This window comes from Saccopteryx bilineata, chromosome 2, assembly GCF_036850765.1.
Source record: "Saccopteryx bilineata isolate mSacBil1 chromosome 2, mSacBil1_pri_phased_curated, whole genome shotgun sequence".
In the NCBI taxonomy this organism is placed as follows: domain Eukaryota; kingdom Metazoa; phylum Chordata; class Mammalia; order Chiroptera; family Emballonuridae; genus Saccopteryx; species Saccopteryx bilineata.
Genome location: NC_089491.1, coordinates 341,041,095 through 341,065,197, shown reverse-complemented (window position 1 = coordinate 341,065,197; position 24,103 = coordinate 341,041,095). Strand labels below are relative to the sequence as shown.

The 24,103-nt window shown below is 45.7% G+C and overlaps 1 protein-coding gene across 3 annotated transcripts in view; it reads left to right on the top strand.

Annotated features, from left to right (window-relative positions):
- Positions 1-24,103, top strand: part of KIAA1549 (KIAA1549 ortholog) — a 132,842-nt gene that overhangs the window by 66,350 nt on the left and 42,389 nt on the right. For all 3 annotated transcript variants that reach the window (XR_010729452.1, XM_066262393.1, XM_066262394.1), the window contains exons 6-11: positions 1,222-1,405; positions 2,808-2,867; positions 4,273-4,421; positions 9,155-9,332; positions 15,280-15,464; positions 22,546-22,742. Coding sequence is in view for 2 of the 3 variants with exons in the window: in XM_066262393.1 (XP_066118490.1) it covers positions 1,222-1,405; positions 2,808-2,867; positions 4,273-4,421; positions 9,155-9,332; positions 15,280-15,464; positions 22,546-22,742 (953 nt within the window). In the remaining variant the exon portion in view is untranslated. The remainder of the gene's footprint in view (positions 1-1,221; positions 1,406-2,807; positions 2,868-4,272; positions 4,422-9,154; positions 9,333-15,279; positions 15,465-22,545; positions 22,743-24,103) is intronic.

Here is a 24,103-nt window from a genome sequence, read left to right as displayed (position 1 = left end):
GTTGTTAGAATGAAGGAGCAGGTGGTTAATTTTGGTGGCTTATTTGGCTTTCCACTTCTGCTTCTGAGTGTGTTTCCATGTCAGCCCTGTGTCCTGATGGGAGGTTCAGTGGAGCGCTGGGCACGGGGCAGAGTGTAGCTGTATCCGCCGTGGGCTTCTCTCCTGGGCTGTGAGTGGTCAAAGGCAGGCAGACCAGGACCCCGGCCCCAGTGCATAAGGATGTTGTACCCTGAAGTGATGCACGTTAGTGTATTTTTTTCATGCAAAGCTGCTTTTTCTTTCATTTTCTCTCCTTCTTTGTGTCTTGTGAGCAGTATCAACCCATCTCCTTGCTCAAGGACCAAACCTGTCTTCTGAGACAGGGTGCTCATTGTCTTTAGGGAGCAGTGCTTGGGGCTCTTATGGGTGGAGTTGTGGCTGCTGTTAGCACCTCTGTGTAGACCTGGGTGTGGCGGTTAGAGAGGAAGGAAGAGGGAGGAAATTGACTGGCTCCTTGGCACAGAACCTTTAATTAATTATGGCGGCTGGCTCTCTTCCTGTGGATCCAGAAGGTGGAGCCCGCCCTGGGCCCCTCGGGAGTGAACGGCTCTCAGCCCCACTGTGGTCAGTGCCTGTGTGTGCTTTGGGTCTTGGTCCCTCCGTTCTGGTTTACATCAACATGATTCTGTGCTCTCTCCGTTTTCCAGAAATTTGACAGAATCTCAGGTTTTCTTCTATCCTCACTGCTGTTGTGGATTTATTCTTTTCCGTTCCTCTTCATTTTTATTTCTGTGGGATTTGGGATGGAAGGGGGTGCTCAATTCATCACTTAATGTAAAAAACATTTTCAGGCCTGACCTGTGGTGGCGCAGTGGATAAAGCATCGACCTGGAATGCTGAGGTCGCCGGTTCGAAACCCTAGGCTTGCCTGGTCAAGGCACATATGGGAGTTGATGCTTCCTGCTTCTTCCCCCTTCTCTCTCTGTCTTTCTCCCCCCCTTTTCTAAAATGAATAAATAAATAAATAAATAAAATAATTAGTTTAAAAAAACATTTTCAGTAACCTGAGGATTTGAAGTATTGTGAAAGGGAACCAGGTCATTGAAGCCTGTTGCCATTCCTTTAGAAACATTCCCCCTTTTTGAAAAAAAAGAAAAGAAAAAGAGAGAGAGAAAAATCATCAAGCTTTTATTGGACCTTTTTCATTTATTTTAGAAGCTGATTCTGACTTTCTTCTTTTAGATCTTGAATATCACGATGGGCTCTTCACGGGTGGGTCCTCGCCGGGGCCCGGTGAATATCGTCTTCGCTGTGAAAGGCACAGAGGGGTTTTGTAATGGGACCCACGTGAGCGAGCTGCTCAGGAACTTGAGTGTGGTGGAGTTCAGCTTCTACCTGGGGTACCCGGTGCTGCAGATTGCCGAACGTGAGTACCGGAGCGGCGGAGAACAGATCCAGCGGTGGTTGCCAGGGGTGAAGGGTGTGAGAAAAGCTAGACCACAAAAGGGTAGCAGAAGGCAAGTTTGGGGGATATTGATCTTGTCCTATATCTTTATTGTGGTGATGGTTACATGACTACGTATTTGTCAAAACCCATAAAACTGGGCACCAAAAAGAGGGAATTTTATTTCGTATACATTTTTTTTTTCTTTATTTTTCTGAAGCCAGAAACGGGGAGAGACAGTCAGACAGACTCCCACATGCGCCCGACCAGGATCCACCTGGCATGCCCACCAGGGGGCGATGCTCTGCCCACCATGGGGCGATGCTCTGCCCCTCCGGGGCGTCGCTCTGTTGCAACCAGAGCCACTCTAGCGCCTGGGGCAGAGGCTGAGGAGCCATCCCCAGCTCCCGGGCCATCTTTGCTCCAATGGAGCCTCTGCTGCAGGAGAGGAAGAGAGAGACAGAGAGGAAGGAGAGGAGGAGGGGTGGAGAAGCAGATGGGCGCTTCTCCTGTGTGCCCTGGCCGGGAATCGAACCCAGGACTTCTGCACGCCAGGCTGACGCTCTACCACTGAGCCAACCGGCCAGGGCCTATTTCGTATACATTTTAAGAAAAGAATAATAAAGACAAAATTTTTCTTCCTGGAAATTAGAGTCACAGTACAAATGGAGTGGAAGACACATTTACTTCAAAACAAAAACAACAAAAAACAAAATATCCCCAGTAGATTCCAGAGTTGGTCAAGTTAAAAAAAAAAAAAAAAAAGAAAGAAAAATCAAAGTCTTTTCCAGAATCGAACAGCCAAGTGGTCTAATGATTCTTAATGTATTCAGTGTACTGTTAGCTAAATAGAAAAATAATTCATCAACTGCAGCAATAGGCAGGAAAAAAATTATTTACTTTGAGCAACTTTCCGTTATGTACGCACAGGTATGGATAAAATAATATGCTGGACATCCTGTGTACGCCAGGACAGTCGCACACAAGTCGACCTTTGGTCGCTTGACCCCAAGTCACTGCGGGGAAATCCCAAGGCTCTGAGGAACACAGGGTGAAAGTCATTGATCCGGGACAGTGTCATTCCAAGGGGAACCTGTGGGTGACCCTGGGAAGCTGTGTCTCACGATCTCACCTGAGCGAGCCCTTTATTTCTTTTTGTCCCTCTTTCTCCATGAGACCAATATGCTCAGGTACCGCTTACTGTCCGCACCTGCTCACCAGTCCGGCATTTTCTTCTTCCATATTTGGTACTACATTATATAGGAAAGGCAATGTCCTGTGACTTACCCAGTGTTTCCTAGAACCCTGTCCTTTTTGTTGCAGACATATTTAAAAAAAAATAATAATAAATTTGTCTCCTTCCCTAACCCTTTTCTTTCTCTAGCCTTCCAGTACCCACAGCTCAACCTCTCTCAGCTGTTGAAATCCTCTTGGGTGAGAACAGGTATGTTTAACTTATGTCATGTTTGGGAACCATAAGCAACAAGAAGTCTGTGCGGGCTTATTAAGCATGACACCGCCTTTCCTGTCTCTCAGCCCTAAATTCAGGGCAATGGGTACCTTAAATTCTTGGCCAAGAACGAATGAGCAAGATTCAGATTGGGCTGTGGACGTGGGTCCCGCTGAGCTATGGCACAGAAAGGGTTGGCTTCCTCCAAAACTCATACCTCAGGTTGCGGGCAGTCTGACAGGAATTGACACCATTCTGACTTGGAGCAGGATGACGTTCTGAAGTGAGGATCTCTTATGTTTTTCTGAAAGTCTGATTTGTTTGGTTTTATAAGGACAAATAAGGTAACATGGTGAGCAAGTGAGAAGCTTCTCTTAAAAGTCTTGTGGGTGCGAGTCAGATGTTTATGGCTATGGCCTTGTGGAGTAAGACTGTCTAACCTGGAGCACAAAAGTGTCGGGGGGGGGGGTATGCTCACCAGTGCCCAGTGTTGTGAGCAGCATAATGAGGAACTGACCATGGGGAGGAATCATGTGGGGTGGTGACTGTCACCAGGCACAGTTCCTATACCTCCAAATCCTCCTTGCTTAACTATAGCATTCCACATAAAGGCCCCGCCTCTTTGCAGCGGCCCTCTGGGGGGCGGGGGGGGGGGAGCTCATTTTCCAGGTAGTTTTCATAGCAGTGAACTGACTTACCCGGTATCCTATCTCAGGAGGGATTTGAGTCAGTCCTGGCTGCAAAGAAAATCTGATCGTCTATTTAGATAATCTTGCTTACAAGCAGATAGATGTCTGAAGACATGGTTCTCAGTTGAGGAATCGAGATAAGATAGGAACTTAAAGCATTTCCAGAAATTTTGAAAGAAGTGCAGGGTCTTGGGTAGGCCCCAAAGCCCCCTGCAGGGCAACAGCAGCTCCTTGGACTTGTGGGCACCAGTCTTTGCACCATGTGGAGCTTGGACCTGCCTCTCAGACTCATAGTCAGCACTTCCTGGGGCCTCCCTCGCTTTCTCCCCTCTAGTGTCTCTTTAGGGCAGCGATTTTCCACCCCTGTGCTGCCGGGATTTTAAAAACATGCCCCTGACTCCATGGTCGGGGGTCCTGATTTCTTTTCCTTTAGATTGTCAAGTAGAAAAGGAAAAAAAAAAAAATGACAACAATAACTATCTGGTGTGAATGACTCAAAATTATACCCTTTTTTTTGGTCAAATTGGCAAAGAATATATTGCAGAATTTTAGTCGTTTAAGTGTGCCGTGAGATGACAGGGTTGACAATCACGGCCCTAGGGACTGGCATTTTAGAGGAACCCTGTGCTAATGTCTCTTCCACGCGCACCCTTTTCTCCTCCATGGCGAACTCCTCTGGGGGCCCCGTGCGTGTCTTCGTTTCCTTGCAGTCCTCCTGGGCGTCGTGGAGAAGCAGCTCCAGAATGACGTGTTCCAGGCCGAGATGGAGCGCAAACTGGCCCAGCTGCTGAGCGAGGTTTCCACCAGGAGGCGGATGTGGAGACGGGCCACCATCACCGCTGGGAACAGCGTGGTGCAGGTACTCATGGAGGCCGGAGGAGGGTGGGGGGAGGAAGAGCCGTCTAACACGGTGCCAGGGTTCCATGCAAATGGGAGAATGCCACGAGAAAGCTATGATTGAGATGGATTGCTCTAGTAGGTGGCTGTTGAATGTGGCCACGCTTCAGCTCGGCTAGAATCTAGACACATACAGTACATCCTGAGAGTCCTCAGTAAGCGGTAGGTACAAGAAAGGAGCTGTGGGGAGTTCAGTGAGAGAATTGCGCCAGTGGGTTGCCATGCCATCAAATGACCTTACTTTTCAAAAAGTAATTATTTTTTTTATTATTGATTTTTAGGGGGAGAGAGAGAGGGAGAGAGAGAGACAGGTAGGGAGAGAGCGAGAGAGGAGAGAGAGAGATGAGAAGCATTAATTCATGGTTGTGGCACCTTAGTTGTTCATTGATTGCTTTCTCATATGTGCCTTGACTGGGGGACGCCTGCTGAGTCAGTGACCCCTTGCTCAAGCCAGTGACCTTGGGCTTTAAGCCAGCAACCTTTACGCTCAAGCCAGCGACCATGGAGGCATGTCTGTGATCCCATGCTCAAGCTGGCAACCCCATGTTCAAGTGGGGAGCTTGAGATTTCAAACTGGGGACCTTAATGTTTAGGGTCGATGCTCTATCCGCTGCACTACCACCGGTCAGGCTCAAAAAGCAATTATTTTGGTGCCCAACATGTAGTCAGTTATGGAATTACCGGTAACGTTACTGAGAGCATCACAGAGATAAGCCACACAGCTGGGAGAAACCTTAAGAGATCAGAAAGAGGAAAAATGGCTGCCCTCTATTCTAGCACCTGATCCTCCCTGCCTCCAGCCACCCCTGGTTGTCTCATGTTACCCAAAATGTTCTCCAACCAATAAACTAGCAGAAAAGTTACAAATGACAGATTCATTTGAATTGAAAAGTGACACATTTTAAAGTGCACAGGCTTGCAGCAAGTTGGAAGTTAGGGCTGTGATTTGGGGCCCATCTCAATGGATCTTAATGTTATCTTGAGTATTTTCCTTTATCAACCACTGGCTGGTAGAGTGAGGAAACCGGGGTAAACCCGGGTGCAGGGGCGGGGAGGTTGGGGTTTGGGGAGAGGAAGCTGCAGAACTGGCCTCAGGAAGGGGAGTGCTCAGAGCTGGCATCTTTGTCCTCAGCTCTTTCACCAGGTTTTCCTCTGTCAGCATTGCTCTTCGTCACCCCTCCCACAGAGGCGGTGGTCAGGTTTCTAAACTAGCCCCTCTGCCAGATGCAATAGAATATAGAGAAATTTAAAAACTACTAAAAAATTGAGAGTAATTAATATAAAAAGAATACATTTATATAAATATTTATATAAAACAAAGAATAAAAATGAAAATGATGGAAACTTGGCTTTATTCAGCGACCCCGGCTTCACAGAGCTCCAGGTCTGGGTGGAGGTTAAGTGCGCATAGAACAGTTATAAAGCACCACAAGATGGCGTAATGAGGTGCTAGGTTGGACAGGAAAGCTTCCTCTGGTAGGAACATTGGTTTTGTGAAAGTTAACTAAGCCACTCCACGCTAATGGTGCCCTCTGATGGGTTGCTTAGAAACCACTCCCTGCTTCTCATCTGCATGGGAGTGAGCAAATGTGAGGCTAGAGCAAGGGTTGGGAATCTGTGGCTCGTGAGCCAGATGTGGCTCTTTTGATGGCTGCATCTGGCTCGCAGACAAATCTTTAATAAAAAAAATAATGTTAAAAATATAAAACATTCTCATGTATTACAATCCATTCATTTCCTACTGCTCATGTTCATGGTTGTGGGTGGCTGGAGCCAATCACAGCTGTCCTCTGGACAACACCAAATTTTTATTGGATAATGCATAATGTACATGGGCCATTGTATGGTTCTCATAGAATTACATTTTAAAATATGTGGCATTCATGGCTCTCTCAGCCAAAAAGTTTCCCAACCCCTGATCTACAGACAAGGGTTCATATACAGGACACAGGACTCTTCAGCAAGCATAATTTATAAAAATAAAACCAGGAAAACAGTCTAAATGTCCAGCAGTTGGGGAATGGGTAAATAAATTGTCATGAATCTTCATGTGTTGGAATATTGGGCAGCCATTGTCATATTCTTTGAATTCATGAGCAATAGTTGAAAAATCTTCAAATGATGAGTGGCCATAAAAGAATGTATGCAGTATAATTCAAATATTAAAGACTTATGAAAAATAATTTATGGAAAGAAATATGCCAAAATATTTACAATGATATTTCTTTGGTTGGTTTAATTTGAGATGATTTTCATTTTATTCTGTATACATTTTTCTTCGTGCTTTTCAAAATTTCTCCAATGAACATGTAATTTCTGTAATCAATGGGTGATTTTTGATCAAAAAATAATTAATTTTTAAAATGAAATTGAAAATGTTTCCCAAAAGGGTTACACCATCCCACCATGATTATATGGGTCCCAGATAATGAGTCTGATAAGATGTCATCCAGAAAGGATCCTGGAATTAAATTTTACTGTTATTTTCAGATTGGATAAGCTTATAGAATCTTTAATTAGATTCCACTTTTTTTTTGTAAATATACAAGATCATTTATTATTATATAACTTTTTTATATGACAATGACAGTTTTAAAAGATGACAGCAATGAAGCACAAGGTTTAAAACCCATGTAGAAGTTTAATGTATAATATATAGCACAAAGACTAGGAGAGGAAAGAAAGGAAGCATACTACTGTTTTAAGTATCCTTATGCTTTATGTAAAGTGCTGTTATAGTACTTAAAGACAATGTAATAAGTTTAAGATGTGTACTATAAATCATAAAGGAACCACCACTAAATTAAAAAATAGTTAATAGGGAAAATGAAATAAAATATATAATCTAATCAATTCAAAAATGGCAAAAAAGAGAGGAAAAAGTGAACAAAGACCAGAAGGAACAGACAGTAGTGAATTTCAACCTAACCATAGAAAAATAATTGCATTACATGTAAATATGCTTAATAGCCCAATTAAAAGGCAATGATCCTCAGTCTGCACATAAAAGAATCAGCTACATATTACCTACAAAAAAACTGTAAACATAAAAACATGAATAAATTGAAAATGAAAGTATCATAAAGGACTATGTTTATAACAACTAAGATTAAGCTGGATGCCTATACAAGCATTTGGCAAAATAGATATCACAAAAATATATATTGCCTAAATTGTCATAGGCAGAATGTTTCCCTGCACCTCCTAAACATGTTTATGTCCTTATTCCATATTTCTGCAAAAATATTAACTTAGCTGGCAAAAAGGACTTTGCAGATATAATTAGTTTAAGAACCTTGATAGTTTGGATTATCCAGGTGAGTTTAATCTAGTAATCTAGGTCCTTCAAAGCAGGGAAGTTTACCTCTATAGTCAGATTGAGATATTACTATAGCATATCTTCATAGTCAAGAAGAATGGCAAGAGAGAAGAAATGTTTTTTTTTCTTGTTTCAGTCAATTTTCAAAACAATCAATTAATTTCCTAGAATCGTCCCAAGGTGTTCATTCTGTCACCCCAAAATCATATCCTTTTTTTTTTTGCAGAGAGAGTCAGAGAGGGACAGATAGACAGGAAGGGAGAGAGATGAGAAACAATTCTTCGTAGCGGCACCTTAGTTGTTATTGATTTATTGCTTTCTCATATGTGCCTTGATTGGGGGCCTTCAGCAGATGGAGTAACCCCTTGCTCGGAGCCAGCGACCTTGGGTCCAAGCTAGTGAGCTTTTTGCTCAAACCAGATGAGCCCGCGCTCAAGCTGGCGACCTCGGGGTCTCAAACCTGGGTCTTCCACATCCCAGTCTGACACTCTATCCACTGCGCCACTGCCTGGTCAGGCCCAAACTCATACTCTTGAAAATGTTGAATGTTTTAAATTAACACAATAATTAGTTTTATTGATGCTAGATTCCACTTTTGAGATGATTTTTGTCTACCCTAGAATATGCCCTGTGTGCCCTTGAGAAGAATGTGTATTCTGTTATTGGGTGGGATGTTCTGGATATGTCTCTTAGGTCGGTAGTGTTGTTCAAATCTGCTATTTCCTTATTGATAATTTCTCTGAATAATCTCTCCATTTGAGAGTAAGGTATTAAAGAGTTTATTAGATATGCCTGGCCTGTGGTGGCGCAGGGGGTAGGGCCTCAACCAGGAACGCTGAAGTCTACCTGTTCAAAACCCTGGGCTTACCTGGTCAAGGCACATATGACAAGCAATCAGTGAACAGCTAACGTAAAGCAACTCTGAGTTGATACTTCTCGTTCCTCCCCACTCTCTGTAAAATCAATAAAATCTTGAAATAAAAGAATTTATGAGATTACCCCAAGAACAGTGGTAACTTGGGGTAATCTCATATTGGAGATTACCTCCCGTGACATATTGGAACTTCTTGGTAGCAGGTCTAGATTCTTGGATTTGGCAATCCTGTGATCTGTGTATCCTACTTGGCCCTTGGTCGCAGAGAAGGCTTTGAGTAAGATGAAGTTCATTTGTTATTCTGCACAGAGGAAGTTTCATTATAATTGTCCCTCTTCCTGTCCAGAGAGCTTCATGGGGGTTCTGGAACCTGGAATAGTGTAAGGAGCTTTTTAGGAGGACCAGAGTGAATCCAAATAACACTGTCAAGGTTGCATGCCTGGGGCAAGGACCTCTGGACATGCGAGATTCTAAAGCACCAGTGGTTTCTGTTGTCCTTCAGGTGGTGAATGTGTCCAGACTGGAGGGAGATGACAATCCCGTGCAGCTCATCTACTTTGTGGAGGATCAAGATGGAGAAAGGCTCAGTGCAGTCAAATCTTCGGATCTGATTAACAAGATAGATATCCAGAGAGCTGCCATAATCTTGGGTTACCGAATTCAAGGCGCTGTTGCCCAACGTAAGTGCCCAAGGTGTAGCCTCTAACTGGTTGTCTGTGCTGTGCTGTGCTGGGGTCAGAGGCTAGACTTTTTCTGACAGTGAACTCTAAATTTAAAGCATTCTTATGTGGGGATAGTAGATGTCTTAAACCCATATTATTAAGTAGCACTTACATAAGATGTCAGTTAAAACTTATTTGAAAATACCTTTTTAAAAAAAATTAAAAATGATTGATTAGAGAGAGAGAGAGAAGAAGAAGGGGGAGAGAGAGAGAAACATTGATTTACTGTTCCACTTATTTATGCATTCCTTGGTTAACTCTTCTATGTGCCCTGGTCAGGGTTGAACCTGCAGCCTTGGGCATATTGGGACAGTGCCCTAACCAACTGGGCTACCCGGCCAGGGCTGAAAAGACCTTCTTTATTTCAATTGCTTGTGGTTATAGCCTTCACTGCTGTTTTTCTTACTTAGTATTTTGTCTCCATAGCATTCTAGTGAGTTATAGTCGCTTAAGGTAACTTGAATATTTTTTTTCCCCTACTCCTGTCCTATTTCTCCTTTTCAAAATTTGTCTTAGGTAAAATAACGTGTTTTTTCTGTATTTATTCCAAAATCTTCTATGTCATATTTTGAACGTTGGTGGGGACAGTGAGTCACACAGGAAGCTGGGAGGTGCCCTTTGCTTCCTCCTGGGTCTTTGAACACAAAGAAGCCCTTGATCCTTCCCCTTTTCGATCCTGCTTCTCTCCTACCCTTGGCTCACATTTAGAAAGAGGCAGTTTGATATTTCTTTATTATTTTTGGAAGATACGAGGCCCCTGTCTCCCCGGCAAGGGCTGTTCTCAGAGTGCCATTTTTTCCCCCCAACGCACAGATTTTGGGTATTTAAAATGAAGAAACAGAGAAGCACAGAAGAGTGTATTTCTCTAACTACACCTTTATGAATCGGATCGCTATGTTAATGCGACTGTTTTTCCTTTGTGAGCCTGAGAGCAATGAAACTCACTGCTCAGTGATACTTGCTGCATTTTATAGACAGTGATGGGAGACTTGGAGCAAATAACCACTGGTGGTGTGTGGATTTGAAATGTGATTGCAGAGTGGGCTCTGTTTCAGAGCAGTGAAGAAAAAATAAGGTGCTTAACTTATATTTACTTTTCATATAAGACATCTCTGGTTGTCGGAGAGGTGCCTCTTCTCCAGCTAAGCACGTCGCCTTTTAAAAAGATCTATTGCAGCGGGGTACGAGCACCTTTCAAACCTACTTCCATCTTCTCTTTGCACCTCTCTTTCCTTCATTCTGTGCTAAAAACCCCAGGGGAACAGTTCTGGGGTTGGAAGCCCCAGCCGACACCAGGGCCAGCCCGAGGCAGCTGTGGACCCGAGTCAGGGCCTCATTTAGATGAATCAGTGCTGCTCACAGGGTTTTACTGGGTTAGAACTAAGGAGAGCCTGCAGGTGTCCCGGACCCTCAGTGTGATTCTTTATGTCCCTTCTTCTACAGTGTTAGTTGTTTTCGTGTAAAAATGAGCTCTATTTAGGCCACATTTAAAAGCACACATTTTGATCACACTGTTACCTTTCCCGTGGCCTGCGCTGTCTCTGCTCTGTAATTGGCGCTTCTGTCCCAGCGTGTGTGCTGTGGAGTGCTGCTGGCTCCTGCCTGTGTCACTCTCTCCGGGGCCTCAGCCCAAACAGAACGCAGCTCGGAGAATCATTTCTGTTACAGTTTGGAGCAGAAACACGTTGCTCCCATAGCATGTGTTAACCATTATAGGGTGAGTCAAGGGCGTGAAGCGCAGTCCCTGCCCGTGGAGACCGAGATGTATTTGAAAAGATGAGACTTAGAGCCAGGACTGTATTCATGAGCACAGCATCAGCGGGCAGTGTAGTTATGTAATAAAATGCATCTTAAAAGAAAGAGGAAGGTACCCCTCTGCAAAGGAATTGGCCCTCTCACGGGTGAGAAGGGTGGGCAGGCAGGAGGGGGCGTTTTGGTTTTTGGAGCCTGGTGACCGGAACCCTAGCTTAGAGAAGATCTGAGTCCTCTAAAGGGGATGGGTAGGGAGTGAAGGGGGCGAGGCCCAGCGCTAGGAGGCAGGGTGAGGGATAGGGGCTGGCAAAGGAAATTAAGTAGGACAGAATAATAGAACCATAATCATGCAAGGCCATAGGAGATGAGGGATTGGGGTGGGGGTCACAGGAGGGTGGAGAGGAGCAGTTTCAAAATAAGTTTGATTTAATGTGGTTTATTTTACTTCATTATTATTATCATTTTACAACAAGCTCTGGCCTGTTTTATTCAAGACCAATTTTGCGTGATTTCTTTTTCGTCTGTCTGTTCTTGCATGCTGCTAATAATATCAGAATTGCCTAGACTAGGCCCTAGGTCAGGCATGGCCAACTTATGGCCCACAAGCCAGATCTGGCCCGCAATTAAAATTTTAATATTCTCCACTACTTTAAAATCTCAGCTACTCAGAAGCAGAAGCATCTTTGATTATTGGAAATCGAGATATTTAAGAAGATAGTGATATGCGGAAAAGAATTCCACGTGTGACTAATCTAGGGTTAACTTCCAATACAGCTAGTGCTCGACTTATGACCACGATTGGTTCTGACAGACCAGTCATAACATGATTTGGTCGTAAATTGAGTAGGCTATATGTACAGTACTGTGAAATGATGTTATAAAAATCTTTAAGTCATATTTTATCGTAATTTTCTTTCATTATTGTTATATATTATAATTTTCTTTGTTCATTTTATGCCATTTGTATCATCTCTACACCATTTGTTTCTTTCTTTCTTTTTTTTTTTTTTTTTTGTATTTTTCTGAAGCTGGAAACGGGGAGAGACAGTCAGACAGACTCCCGCATGCGCCCGACTGGGATCCACCCGGCACACCCACCAGGGGCGAGGCTCTGCCCACCAGGGGGCGATGCTCTGCCCCTCTGGGGGATCGCTCTGCTGCAACCAGAGCCACTCTAGAGCCTGGGGCAGAGGCCAAGGAACCATCCCCAGCTCCCGGGCCATCTTTGCTCCAATGGAGCCTTGGCTGCGGGAGGGGAAGAGAGAGACAGAGAGGAAGGAAGGGGGGGTGGAGAAGCAAATGGGCGCTTCTCTTATGTGCCCTGGCCGGGAATCGAACCCGGGTCCCCCGCACGCCAGGCCGACGCTCTACTACTGAGCCAACCGGCCAGGGCCACCATTTGTTTCTTATTTTTACATTCGTCAGGTTTAAGTAAAACACTGCATTACCAGTACAACTGGTTTAATATTTGCAAAACATACAAAATTATAAAATATAGGTGTATACAAAAATACAAAATACAGGTGTAAAAATACCATAGGAAACATTTTCCCAATTGCAAAACATATCAAAATATATAAACATGTACGAAACATTTTATTGGCCGCTGGTGCTTGGCTGCGGATCATTGATGTTGTCACCTGAGGCAGCAGTTGGGTTTGCCGGAGTTGGTTTTTTCATAAACATGGTGAGCTTTGTCTGAATTGTATGTTTCCAAGACACAAAATACAAATTGCTGTACCGATTCTGAGATAACAGTTGAAATGGTGCACGCGGAAATGGTAGTGCTGCTGGAAGCTGGTCTGCACTGTCATATGCCCAGCTGGGCAACGCTTGCACTGCCAGACGCGGAGCAGTCGTGGCTAGCGATTGTGGTCGTAAAGTCGAATGGTTGTAAGTTGCATAGGTCGTAAGTCGATCAATACCTGTAATTGGTCGAATGGATTTGTGATACTTCTTTATTTAAAAAGAAATTCCATTATAAAGATTTACAACTTTTGTGCTCGTCTGTATTCGTTATGAACTGTTTGACATTTAGCGGCAATGTGAAACCCACATTCTTTTTTTTTTTTTGTATTTTCCTGAAGTGAGAAGCGGGGAGGCAGAGAGACTCCCGCATACGCCTGACTAAGATCCACCCAGTATGCCCACTAGGGGGCGATGCTCTGCCCATCTAGGGCATTGCTCCGTTACAACCCGAGCCATTCTAGTGCCTGAGGTAGAGGCCACGGAGCCATCCCCAGCGCCAGGGCCAACTTTGCTCCAGTGGAGCCTTGGCTGCAGGAGGGGAAGAGAGAGACAGAAAGAAAGAAGAGGGGGAGGAGTGGAGAAGCAGATGGGTGCCTCTCCTGTGTGCCCTGGCTGGGAATCGAACCCAGGACTTCCACACGCCGAGTCGATGCTCTACCACTGAGCCAAGCGGCGAGGGCTGAAACCTACATTCTTAATTTAGGCGGAGTTTGCCAGTGCACACCCAAGGTTAAACAATTCATTATTTTTGTGGTCAAGTGTGCTGAATCAAGTGGCATTGTAGCATAGACAATAGCTGCAGTTGATAACTGAAAACGTGTCCAAGCTGTTTATAAAACAAAATAATTGTTTTATTTGTGATATAACCCCTTCAAGCTCATTCTATTAATTAAATATTGTTTCGATTGATTGCGATACAGTTTGGATATTTATACGGTATGTAATTATATTTTTATTAAAATAATATTGTATAAAAATTTTTTTCACTCACATTTATTAATAAACAAATTACATAATAAAATTTTGTTTACTTAAATGAACCATTTTTGTATTTAACATTTTTTAATTTTTTTTTTTTTTACAGAGACAGAGAGAGGGATAGCTAGGGACAGACAGACAGGAATAGAGAGAGATGAGAAGCATCAATCAGTTTTTCGTTGCGACACCTTAGTTGTTCATTGATTGCTTTCTCATATGTGCCGTAACCTTGAGGCTACAGCAGACCGAGTAACCCCTTGCTTGAGCCAGTGACCTTGGGTCCAAGCTGGTGAGCTTTGCTCAAACCAAATGAGCTCGCACTCAAGCTGGCGACCTTGGGTTCTCGAACCTGGGTCCTCCGCATCCCAGTCTGACGCTCTATCTACTGTGCCACTGCCTAGTCAGGCAACATTTTTAAATTTTAATATTTTATCCAGCCTGTGAAAAAAGTTTTATTTCTAATGTGGCCCGGGGGCAAAAACTGTTGGCCATGCCTGCCCTAGGTCAATGACAGCTGGTATGCACACTCTGAAGTATTTTCCACACGTTGTGCCCAATTCAATCATATTGCCACTGGAGAGAGATGGACCCCAGTCTTGGCCAACATGGCGATGTGCTCTATTTCAGATTTCCTTGAGGCGGGACAGTTGTTGGTGAGGGTGACCAGTTATGCTTTGCCTGGTCTGGTCATTTGCAGAGTCTGCTTGTACCCCAGCGTGTACTTCCCACTTTTCAAAATGAGTTGGAGCCTGGAGTTGATGGACTCCAGCAGTGTTTTGTCTCTTTGCAGCTACCACCTTCCTGCCTTAGGGGCAGGATGGCCCCCAATCCAGAGCAGCCACCAAGATGGCTGGGGAGCAAGAGAGGAAGTGATGTCATGTGATTTTAGACTGGACAGCTGGCACCTTAAGTAGAGCAAGTTCGATTAAAAGACCTGGTTAGAAGGAGAAACAGGTGAGGAAGTTAAGGCAGTGTTCTTAGACAACATTTAAGATTTCTAGTTTTTGGTATAGAAGTGTTCTTGCACTTGTAATGTAAATATAATTACATACCGTATAAATATCCAAACTGTATCGCAATCAATCGAAACAATATTTAATTAATAGGATTGAGGGTGAGCTTGTAGAATAAACTGCAAGTCAGGAAACCTGGCATTAACCTAGCCTTGCTCTTGAATTAGCCGTGTTCTTTTAGACACATGTCACCGTGATCCCTAATGTATTCTAGATGTCACCTTCTGTGCTGTGTCTGTTGACTTGATCGCGTTCCCTGTCAGCTGGAGATCATAGCCTCTAACCAGGGGTCCTAAGCTGAAATGACAGGAATTTTCTAGGTTTGTCTGAGGAGAAAGCACAGACAGTCACTGCCCAACAGGGCTGTGTCCAGTAAAGGAGTCCTGAAAAACCTTTCTCCCTTGTGTCTGCAGCTGTGGACAGGGTGAAGAGGCCGTCCCCAGCATCCCAGAGCAACAACCTCTGGGTCATCGTTGGCGTGGTCATTCCTGTGCTGGTGGTGATGGTGATTGTGGTCATCCTGTACTGGAAACTCTGCCGCACAGACAAGTTGGACTTCCAGCCCGACACCGTGGCCAACATCCAGCAGCGTCAGAAGGTAAGGTGCAAGTTCTCGGTGCTTATATATGCATCTTGCAGACGGGGATGGGGGAGCTCAGCCTCTTGGTACGGAAAACGAGCTACTGGGGAAATCTTTTGCTTTCAATGGCCTTTGGGTTCACTTACTGAGACCCAATTCTTCTGTGTTTTTTTTAACTGTACGCCAAGTAGATGAGGCTGTATGAAAGCTTAGCTGTGCCTTTGAGAACCTCTGCGTTCCACTGTGATTTTATTTTTGGGACCATTGGTTAGAAGATTGAATGTCTATTCTGGGTACGAATTCTGATCTCTTTTAACCCTGGATATCTTCAGAGAGCAGGAGCCGAGGGAGGTTTCCTCAGATCTGTCTGTGTGTCTTTCATGAATGGCTTCACTCGTTGGCTCCTTTGTTTTTCATCTGCCTTTTGCAAGCCCACAAAGCCACCTGGCTCAAGCCCACTTAATTTACAAAATGTAACACACAACCATAATTTAAAATATAGGAACAGGCATTCAGTTGACAGTCTTTCAGCATACCTTGTCCTTTTTTTTTTCTTTTTTTTTTTTGAGTATCTGCTAAGAGGAATTCCCTATGGTCTTTCTTATGATAAATACCCATAATGCATCAGTGCAGTTTCCAGTTTGGGTTTCCTTCCTGCCTTCCTTCCTTCCTTCCTTCCTTCCTTCCTTCCTTCCTTCCTTCCTTCCTTCCTTCCCTCCCTCTCTCCCTCCCTTTCTTCTTTCCTCTCTCTTCTTTCTTTTTTTTTTTTTTTGTATTTTTCTGAAGCTGGAAACGGGGATAGACAGTCAGACTCCCGCATGCGCCAGACCAGAATCCACCTGGCACGCCCACCAGGGGGCAACACTCTGCCCCTCCGGGGCGTCGCTCTGTCGCGACCAGAGCTACTCCAGCGCCTGGGGCAGAGGCCAAGGAGCCATCCCCAGCGCCCAGGCCATCTTTGCTCCAATGGAGCCTCGCTGCGGGAGGGGAAGAGAGAGACAGAGAGGAAGGAGAGGGGGAGGGGTGGAGAAGCAGATGGGCGCCTCTCCTGTGTGCCCTGGCCGGGAATCGAACCCAGGAGTAGATTAGTTTTGAAATATGATAAGAGGGAGAGGCCTTCCTGTCATATTTTGAAACAAAGTCCATTTTTTTTTATTTCTAATAATAAAGAAAAAAAAAGAACACTAACCCATGTCTTTCTTTTTATCTGTGTTCTCTTTCATGTGTAGCCCAAAGTCATCACTTGTCACTTGTTCCCCCTGAAAAAATCCAGCTTGGACCCGCCTTGCACTGTGGAGATTCTGTTTAAAGATAGGGATGGCTTTGGCTACCTGATGCTGGTCCTGTGGAAACTTGTTTCTTCTGTTGGGGACAGTCCACACCCTGTTGTTGGCACAGGACCTGTGCGGCTGGCACTGGGCAGTCAGATGGAGCTGCCTTAGGGCACTTTCGTTCACCAAATGCTGAGTGTGTGCTGGGGGCCAGGCCGGGGGCCAGGCACAGATCCGTGCAAGGACAGGCCCTCTGAAGGCTGACACATGGTTGCAGTGTCAGTCTATCTAGGGTGCTGCAGGAACATGGAGGAGGGGCACCACCCCACTTTTGGTGATGGGCCGCCCCTGCCTTCTGGGCGGAGGGGGTGTGGACTGGCATGTGGAGGTGGAGACGGTGCCCGAGAAAGTGGCCCCGGCGGAGGGAAAGGCATGAGCTCAAGGAGGATGGAACAGAGGTTGTGTGGAAGGGCACAGCCAAAGCCGAGGAGATGGAGGTGGGCGAGAGCCAGGCTCGGAGGGGTTTATCAGACAGGGGAGGGGTAGGATGGAGGTTGGGCTCTGGGCAGTGGGATCCACCACAGGGTTTTCCGCAGGGAGAGTAGCTGAAGCACATGTCTGTTTGGGATGGTCACTTCGAGGGCGGTGTGGACAGTGGATTGAAGAGGCGCTCCATGAGTGTTCCTTCCGTTCGTCCCCTGTGCTTGCTGTTCGATTCCTTGCCCGATCCCCACGAGGCCTCGTGTGCAGGTGGTTCCGGTTCAGCCACGGTCAGGTTGCTGTGACCTGCCGTGACCTGGACGCGAGAGAACCTTGGAGTACTGCTCGCCCAGACTCAAGACGGCAGGATGGCCAGGAGCCCCCTGCTGGGCCACCGCGGAGACACATAGATGGTGATGCGTTGAGTCTTCACTGCTATGGAAGCATCATGGTGGTCATGGTACACTATCACAGAGCACATCCATCAAATTGTAAATGCTTAAACAATGGCGTTCTCTTTAAGAGTGCAAGTTTTCATTTGGGAACTGTTGGGATTTGCTCTGTGGTTTCTTTTGTCATCTTAGTGCTCCTTCCCAGGGGTTTATTAGGTTAACTGAGTAGTACTGGGGACATCGCTCTGTCTTGTTCCATCTGGGTCTTAACTATTTTTTTTTTTTTTTGCATTTTTCTGAAGCTGGAAACAGGGAGAGACAGTCAGACAGACTCCCGCATGCGCCCGACCAGGATCCACCTGGCATGCCCACCATGGGGCGACGCTCTGCCCACCAGGGGGCGATGCTCTGCCCATCCTGGGCGTCGCCATGTTGCGACCAGAGCCACTCTAGCGCCTGAGGCAGAGGCCACAGAGCCATCCCCAGCGCCCGGGCCATTTTTGCTCCAATGGAGCCTTGGCTGTGGGAGGGGAAGAGAGAGACAGAGAGGAAAGCGCGGCGGAGGGGTGGAGAAGCAAATGGGTGCTTCTCCTATGTGCCCTGGCCGGGAATCGAACCCAGGTCCTCCGCACGCTAGGCCGACGCTGTACCGCTGAGCCAACCGGTCAGGGCCGTCTTAACTATTTTTATGGTTCACGTGTTTTAAAATTCATCAGCCATCTCTCCTGTTACTTGGCTGACCCGTTCCACCAGGCCTCCCTGACTTGTCAGTGACATATTCTGGTAGGGCACTGACCCTGGGACCTGTCCCCGTTGTGATATATTAAAGAAAGAAGAAACAAAAAGAGCCAGCCTTACTCAGAAGTAACTGGGTCCTCTTATAACTATTAAGGCACTAATTATTTGCTACTCATTTTTTAAAATAAAATGCTGATTTAGGTTTATTCTGCATATGGAAGCTGGAGACACAATACAGCCAGACATCTCTCAATTAAAAACAAAAAAAGAAAAACTAGAAAAAAATGTACCAGAAAATAGGGCTAAAACATAAGCAGCTAATTTCATTAATGGGCGGGGAGGGATGAGTCCTCTAATTTTTTCCTTCTGTGTGTAAATAAATGGCTTTTGTTTTGTGCATAAGCACAGATCCTTTGCCAAATTATTGTTGTAGAAGGTGGTGACTCACCCGGCCTGGGAGAAGTGTAAGGATCTAATGGGTATATTCAGAGATGTTAGTCAGAATCAACAATAAACCAACGGGACTTCCATGCTGTGACAGATGAGTAATTTTTAACATACACTCTTTTCCTGGTTCCCTACAAAACCCACCAAGTTTGATGGGTCAGGTTCCGCTGACCTTTCTGAAATTCATTTCGTCATCAGCTGTTTATTAAGGTTTATTAAGGGTCTACCATGTGTCACGTCCTGTTGCTGAATTATAGAAGGTTTTCTCTGAATTTATAGCTTTATCTGATGCCTGAGAACTCTTAGCTGACTATGGGTATTAACTGTTTGAGGCTTAGCATGTTGCAACTGAGAGCAGTAATAATGTTTGTTGTCAGTCTCATTTGTAAGATATTTTGGCATGTGTGAAGCATTTAGACACATACCCGTATTTGCTACAGGAGAGTTTGTCAGGGAAGGCAGGCCTAGTTCCTAGACTTGGGCTGTACACAGACTGCACCACAGAGACAGTGTGGTTTATATTTTTCTCTTATTCGCTTTGGAGACTTTTGCTTAGAGGAGTTATCCAATCTGTGCGGCTCCTCCAATTTTGACCCAGCCAACCATCTACCTTGCAAATGAGAGCATTTTCTAGTTATCAGAGGCATTTACTTGCTCACTGGGAAAGAAACCAGGAAGGATTTTACCAGGATGGATAAGATGATGTTGATGGTGATGATCATCAGGTGACTATTAATTCTAACTATTCTTTCATTTACAGGCACCTTGTTTAAGGAGCTAAAATGAGGTGCCGCTGGGGTGAATAAAACCCCATAAGTAGAAGGGGCATCTCTCTCTTGCAAAATAGGAGGTCTGGTCACAGGAGGCTGGACAGGGGGACCAGCGTGGTACCCAGACACCGGCACGCTCTCAGGAAAGTCACATTTAGGAGCCAGCATAAACAGAGATTGTCCATCTGGAATATGATTCCCTTAAGAAGGCTACATGCCCCTAGGAAAGTGTGCACCTCCAGGGATTTGGGAAGTCCAATTGAAGGTCACTGTGCTAATCCAGTTTCAGGGATGAGAAAATAAATTTATCCTGGGGGTGGGGTGGGAGGTAGGTAGGGCATGGAGCGGCAGGTTTGGGTTTATTGTCTTCAAAACAACATTCCTGAGCGGAGGGGGTGTGTGCCCATCACAAAGCTCCTGTGCGGTGGAGTAGCCTGCTCTTGAAACATGATATCATTGATTTAGAAAATATAGGCAGGCCAGTCTTTGCCTTTTGTCTCCAAGCAACATCTTTGTAAATGATATTTACAGTAAGTTTTGTCTCCCTCTGCTGGCAGAAGTCATGATTGCAGACTACTCTCTTTCCCATGTATCCTGGATTTTTTTTTTTTTTTTTTGTATTTTTTCCAAAGCTGGAAATGGGGAGACAGCCAGACAGACTCCCGCATGCGCCCGACTGGGATCCACCCGGCATGCCCACCAGGGGGCGATGCTCTGCTCATCTTGGGGCGTTGCTCTGCCGCAATCAGAGCCATTCTAGCGCCTGAGGCAGAGGCCACAGAGCCATCCTCAGCGCCCGGGCAAACTTTTTGCTCCAGTGGAGCCTTGGCTGCAGGAAGGAAAGAGAGAGACAGAGAGGAAGGAGGGGGGAAGGGTGGAGAAGAAGATGGGTTCTTCTCCTGTGTGCCCTGGCTGGGAATCGAACCCGGGACTCCTGCACGCCAGGCCGACGCTCTACCACTGAGCCAACCGGCCAGGGCCTATCCTGGATTTTTAGTGCTCGAAAGACATCCAAGGTCACAAATCCAAGCCATGGGTGTTGTTGCTCACCTGTGCATAAAGTTAACATAGATATATGCCAAAACCTTTTGCTTGTACATATAGTCTTTTATATAAAATAACCCCATAGGAGTTTTGCCCTGTGTCTTTTAACTGAGAGGTCTACTGTAGGTGTGGGACACAGCCTGTCTAAGAGGGCTCTGGTTTGAACATGGCCTTGCTGCTGAGCATGAGGAGACCCCGGAGATGACTATTTGTGTGCAGTTTATTCTGCGCTCTGTAAGCTCCCATTCAGGAAACGCTTCATGCCCACCCCTGGCATTTCCGGTGTTATTGGAAGTGGTGTCCCACCTTTATTGTCCACGTGTGCATATAATTCGAGCCCCCTTCCTATTTTAGCACTGGCCGAGCAGTCGAGGCCTGGACTGGGGGGTTGCAGGCTTGTGGGGCCTCGGCTGTGGGTTGAGTGTTGCTACCTCCTATCCCCAGGTGGGCCTCCTGCATCTGCCAGGGTGATGGGTGGGCTTTTTCCAAGACCCTTTCCTCCTTCATCACTGTGCTCTCATTACTGCTGTCGGCCCCTCCCTTCTAGAAACTCTTTATCCCCTTGCCCTCTGTTATATTGAATGGTCCACACTCTTCCATTTTTTCTTTGAAGTTGGATTCTGTTTTGTTTTTTTTTTCCTGGCTTCCTTTTTTTTACCCCTCTGAGCCCTGAATTGTTAGATGCCCTCCAACATTTTATTCCTAGACTGTTTTCATCTTTTAAAATGTCAGCTCTGCACGTCACCTTCTGCACAGAGGCTCTCCGAGCCACAGCTCCAGCCTGAGATCTCCCCCGAGCTATTTCTTGTTTCCGCCTCCAGCTCCACAGAGCTACCTTCCTTTGGAGCTTTTTTTTTTTTTTTTTTTTGCTATTTCAACCAAACATGTTTAAAGCAAAACCTGTCATTTTATTTCCCCAAGTCATCGTTTCTTCACGATTCACCTCTTCCCCTCAATGTCACGTCCACTGCTCAGTTTACCCGGCGGTAACGTCCGCTTGTCACTGGGTCTTTCCTTTGCCTCTAGCATCCGTTTGGCCTCTGGTCTCTGGGGCGGTTTGTTTCTGCCCGTTTTAATCAGTAAGGGTTTGGGCTCAGGCTGTTGTCATTCCATGCCTGTAGTATGGCTGGGCCCTCTTCCCGGTCCCTTTGTGTCCTTTCTGCTTGGATTTTAGAAATCTGCCTCTTTAGAAATATTTGGTGGTTTTCTGCCCTGGAGGCTGGCATTCAGAGGGGTCCACATACCAGCCAGCCGTCTCTCACTCGCTCCCTGTATGCTGACCCTTCCAGAGCAGCTGATGAGATCTTTTCCCAGCCTGGAGGGTTCTCTGGTCCCTGACACAATCTAGAACACGCTCTGTGTCGCCACCTCTTTGTATTTCTAAGGGCTGTCTGGCCTCCGAGTCCTCTGTGTGGACTGTTGTGCCTGTGTCGCTCTCTCTGGAATTGCGTAACGTGTGGTTATGCGGCTGTGGCAGCGGGTTGGGTGTTGTATTGTGATGTCTTTTGTCTTATGGTCTAGCTATTTAATCCTTGTACTCTTCTTCAGGTTTTTTGCAAGTACTCATCTTTTCTGCAAACTCAAAGTATAAACAGCACCATGCACCTGTTTGACGTCATAGAGGTGCTTGTGAAATTAGGCTGGTGGGATCAGAGGCACAACTTTGAGTTGAAAGTTGGCAATCACAATCTTGCCAGCCCTCACAGTCTTTCTTTATTAAAAATTTAATTTATCAGTTGATTTGAGAGAGAGAGAGAGAGTGATTTGTTGTTGCAATTATTTATGCATTCATTGGTTGATTGGTTGATTCTTGTATGTGCCCTGACTAGGGATCGAACCTGCCACCTGGGCAGATGGGACAACACTCTGAGGGTAACAGACAGAGCTGCGCTGTCAGACCTTTCTTGTATAGTCACCAGATTTCAGATTGACTCTCTCGCTTGTTTGCTTTATTTAGTTGCAGATCCCCAGTGTGAAGGGCTTCGATTTTGCCAAGCAGCACCTGGGTCAGCACAATAAGGACGACATCCTGATTATTCACGAGCCAGCCCCGCTGCCAGGACCCGTGAAGGACCACACCACGCCCTCTGAAAACGGAGATGTCCCGAGTCCCAAGGCCAAGGTCCCCTCCAAGAATATCCGTCACCGAGGAAGGTTCGCGTGGGCTCTCTGCATTGTGCCCTGTCGCCGAGCATCTTCCCATTTTCATTTTGTCAATTCCCAGTGTCAGGAGGGCTGACGGTGAGCATCGCCCCAGTCTGCAGCCCAGGAGACTGACCACAGCTTGCCCAATGTCAGTGAACCTGGGGGCCTTGGAGCCACTCTGATGGACTACCAGAGGAGGCTGTCTGCTTTCTTTCCCCAAAGCATTTAAGATGATGACTCACTGTCCATCGTGGTTTGGCAGTCCCCCCGTGACTTGATTAGGCATTGGTCAGCTCAGGGGTATGTATTCTGAGGTGAGCACGCCCAGCCCTCTGGAGATGATATCAGATAGAATGTCTAAAAGGTATATAGCATGCAGTACATATCCACTGTTGGCTTGTCCTGGCCCATCATGCCAGTGGTTGGCCATGATGTCATTGCTCTGTCTTTAGGTGACCTTTATGACATTTTTCCATCTTTGCTTGATTTTTCTCTGGCTGCCCCTGTTGTCACCGTTGTTAGCACATTTACATGGACTCTTCATCACCTCCCTGCCCAGCTCTCCACCCTCAATTTATTTCAGTTTATTTCCATTCCTCCCATAGAGTAAAGTGCGCGAAGAACTGTTTGTTAACACACTACCTGGCAGTCCTCCATCATGTAAGAAGCGCTACAGCTCTGATAAAGGAGACCAAATTCAGAATCAGGCTTTATTAACTTGACTTGAGATCATTGCACAGTCAAGCTTTGTCTACTGAAGCCTCAGATTATCAACCTGCCTTTGAGTTTTGATACTCTGTATCCTGATGTTCTGCTACAAGGAAAGAAGTGTGGGATGGGGACCAGTACTTGAAACAGTGTTATAATTCCTGACGTCAGAAAACCTCCCCAGGGGTCCTGCCTTAATTTTAAGAATTTAATGGATGTTAGGACATGATCTTTACAAAAGAAACTATATTATGGAGAGAAATGTTAGTTGCTTAATTATCTTGCAGGCTAAGCATAAATCAAATCATTACGGATTATTTAATATGCTAGGATAGTCTTGCAGTCTATTTTTTCCTTCTTCCCTTGTAGTCTCATCCTAAACACGGCACCATGACATCTCAGTGAGCTGTGTGGTTTATATAATGTTGTAGCATCCCTCACGGGCATCAGAAGGTGTTGGCATTTCACCCCGCTGTTTAAGCCAGGGGTTAGTAAGAGGATGGGTGCTAACCAGTAAAGGATTTCTACTAGCCTGGTGCCCCCTGGCTTCCACGATACCCTTGCTCACTAAATATGGAATCAAATCTCAGTGGTGATCGTTGCCTTTGTGTTAGAAGGGGAGGCTTCTTCCAAAGACCTGGCGTCCTAGGGGGTGATTGCAG